We start from the raw sequence: 2781 nt of genomic DNA, 5'->3' as shown, positions 1-2781 counted from the left end.
GAGTTGTGGTGCTGGTGAAGAATGCTGAAAGTACCGTGGACTGCTAAAAGAACTAACAGATCTGTCCTGGAGGAAGTGCACCCGAAATGCTCCTTAGAAGTGAGAATGGCCAGACTTGTCTCACCTATTTTGGTCATATTGTCAGAAGGCACCACTCCCTGGAGAAGGATTTTATGCTTGGTAGGGTGGAGGGTTGATGAAAGAGGGGGAGGCCTTCAACAAAATGGATTGACACGGTGGCTGTGATGATGGGCTCAAGTATAGCAGGGATGATGGAGCTGGCACGGGATTAGGCAGTGTTTCGTTCTGCTGTGCATGGGGTCACTATGAGTCTGAAATGACTCGACAGCACCTAACAACAACAACAATCTATGATGAGGGGAGCTTTTGTCATCCTTCCCATTCAATAGTTCTACTCACCGCTACCCTGCTTCTCTGTGCCTTCCTTTGTCCTCTGTCAATGATGGTTACTTGATTCCAAACTTGATGCCATTGCCCTCCTAATGTTGAGACTAGTGCTGAGAGACACTGATGGAGACTTCTAAATCCCCAGCCCAGTATTTGCTATTGCCTTTTGGTCTCACAAGGATATGATCATTAATTCTTACTCTGTCAACATTGCCCAGTTTTCCAAAACTGGAAGTAATGGCCATTGTTACTTCCATCTTAACAAGATTATATGGGGGGAAATAAGCCCATCAATAAATAACCAATATTCCCAAATAAAGTGGAGGAGTTCCATGGTCTGAAAAGTTCCTGATATCTCTGCATACATTTGAGTGTGTATGTGTTCAGGGTGTATGGCAGGCCAGCCTTGCCCAGTATATGGCTCCACTGGTTTGTATGTGAGAGAACGTGTCTGGTCAGCATGTAGAGCAAGCTAGTTTGTGTTCATTTATGAGGACCACTTGAGGAGGTGGCTTCCAGAGGCAGACTACTCACCAGAGAATAGAGTGCCAGGTTGTCACACTCTCCTGTGAGAAGACATGGATAGGTGGATGTGTTGAAATCTCTGTTCAATAGGATTCCCCCAAGTCCCCAAGTCATAGCTACCTTCCTTTTCCCTCCTCACCTCTTTCTTGCCTCAGATATATGCCATCACACTTCTACCTACATAGTAAATTCAAAATTATTTAACACAGGAGATTATGAAACTGTTCAAGACATTTTAAAGAATTGGTGTTTAAATTATGCCACATTTTTAATTATCTCCCTAGTTTAGATTTTGGTTCAACAACTTGTCAGGTAATTTCCCCAAAACATGTCTATTTCAGATCACTCACAACAGAGGCTTATGGAAGCTCTCAAAAATCAGGTTGCACTTGATTACTTTTCTCTTCTCCATCACCAGTTGACCAAACCCAGTAATACCTTCCACTAACCAAGGCTCCAGCAATGAGATCAAAAGCCTGGAGTAGCAGACCCTCATGGCTATTTTGGTTCACACTATGCATTGTTGCCCAGATAAAAATAGCATCTTGTCTGCTGTCATTTATCATAGTGGAAATTTTTTTTTAAATTATACCATAGGTTTTGTTTGTTTGTTTTTAAGAAATAAACACACACACACACACACACATGCACATAGAATCATCTCTAAAAGTGATTTTGACATGCATTTTAAAATATACATTTTATGTGTTAAAGGCTAGGATAACTATGAAAAAGAAATTAACTCACTTTTTGTCTTCAAACACTAATGTTCTTGTCTGGGACACAAACTTATAAGCTATCCTTAAGGGAATGTACCTCCATTTCCCAATTGGCAAGTGAGCTGGCTGTCCAGGTTAGTTGATAGTAGAAGTGGTTGTTCATGTAATCCTTGCAGCAGTGACAGGTGCCTGGCTACTTGTAAAGGATATACCCTGTTGGGAGCTGTGTGGATGAGCCCTCTGTCACTGTTCATTCCCGGATGGGGCATTCCTTTCCCCCATGGATTCCCCAGTACCAATGGTCTCCATCCCGCATACATACTCAAATTCTGTTGAGGGGGATGAAATTCAGCATTTCTCTTTCAAAGACAAGGCTGGAAACACTATAGACTTATTCACAAGTGCTTATAAATAACATGGGAAAATAATCCTGAGACCCTAAAGTCCTTTTTGAGCCTTTGAAATTACACTGATGTTGAAAAATTAAGGGTCCTGATCTCACAATTTTACTTCAGAAAGTATAAAGAGGGTATGAAATTTATGAGGAATCTGATATGGATAAAATCATAGAATATTAGAGCTGGGAGGAACCTGTGAGAGCTAGTCAACCAAACCAAGACCAAACCCTCTACCATAAAGTCAATTCCAACTCATAGTGACCCTACAGGATAGAGTGACTAGAACTGCTCCATAGGGTTTCTAAGGCTGTAAATCTTTATGGAGCAGCTGGTGGTTTCAAACCACCAACCTTTTGGTTAGTAGCCAAATGCCTTAACCACTACACCACCAGAGCTTCATCTAGTCAACACTTTCTCTTTTTTATAACCCAGAGAGGGTAAATAGTGTATTGCTCAAGGTCTGAGTCTCCTTTTATCAGAGAGTGTTAGATTCAAAAGGTTAGACTTCTGGTACTAGATCCTAACAGATAGCCTCATGGTGAATGTTGTGGGTCACATTTTATCTGAAAATGTTATCAATCAGCTTCTTCAAAGTCTCCTTGAAGGCCCTTAAAGAAATCAAGAGGAAAAGACATGGTTCTCTATTTCAAACTCCGATCTGGTATAATTATATTTACACCCACCCCACCTCACCCCACCCCTGAAAAGTGATTTAACTGATTTCCTGTGGG

General features: G+C 41.4%; 1 protein-coding gene across 1 annotated transcript in view; it reads right to left on the bottom strand.

Moving 5' to 3' along the window:
• The window catches only part of SNAI2 (snail family transcriptional repressor 2), a 19393-nt gene extending 17487 nt beyond the window's left edge, over positions 1–1906 (bottom strand). Inside the window, exon 1 of the mRNA XM_007952381.1 lies at positions 1750–1906. Within this exon, the coding sequence (XP_007950572.1) occupies positions 1750–1906 (157 nt within the window). The remainder of the gene's footprint in view (positions 1–1749) is intronic.
• Between the last annotated feature and the right edge of the window lie 875 nt (positions 1907–2781).

The sequence above is a fragment of the Orycteropus afer genome, unplaced genomic scaffold, assembly GCF_000298275.1.
Source record: "Orycteropus afer afer isolate SDZICR_OR568_19922 unplaced genomic scaffold, OryAfe1.0 scaffold00333, whole genome shotgun sequence".
In the NCBI taxonomy this organism is placed as follows: Eukaryota; Metazoa; Chordata; class Mammalia; order Tubulidentata; family Orycteropodidae; genus Orycteropus; species Orycteropus afer.
Note: the sequence above shows the minus strand (reverse complement) of the source record. Positions and strands in the feature narration are given on the sequence as shown.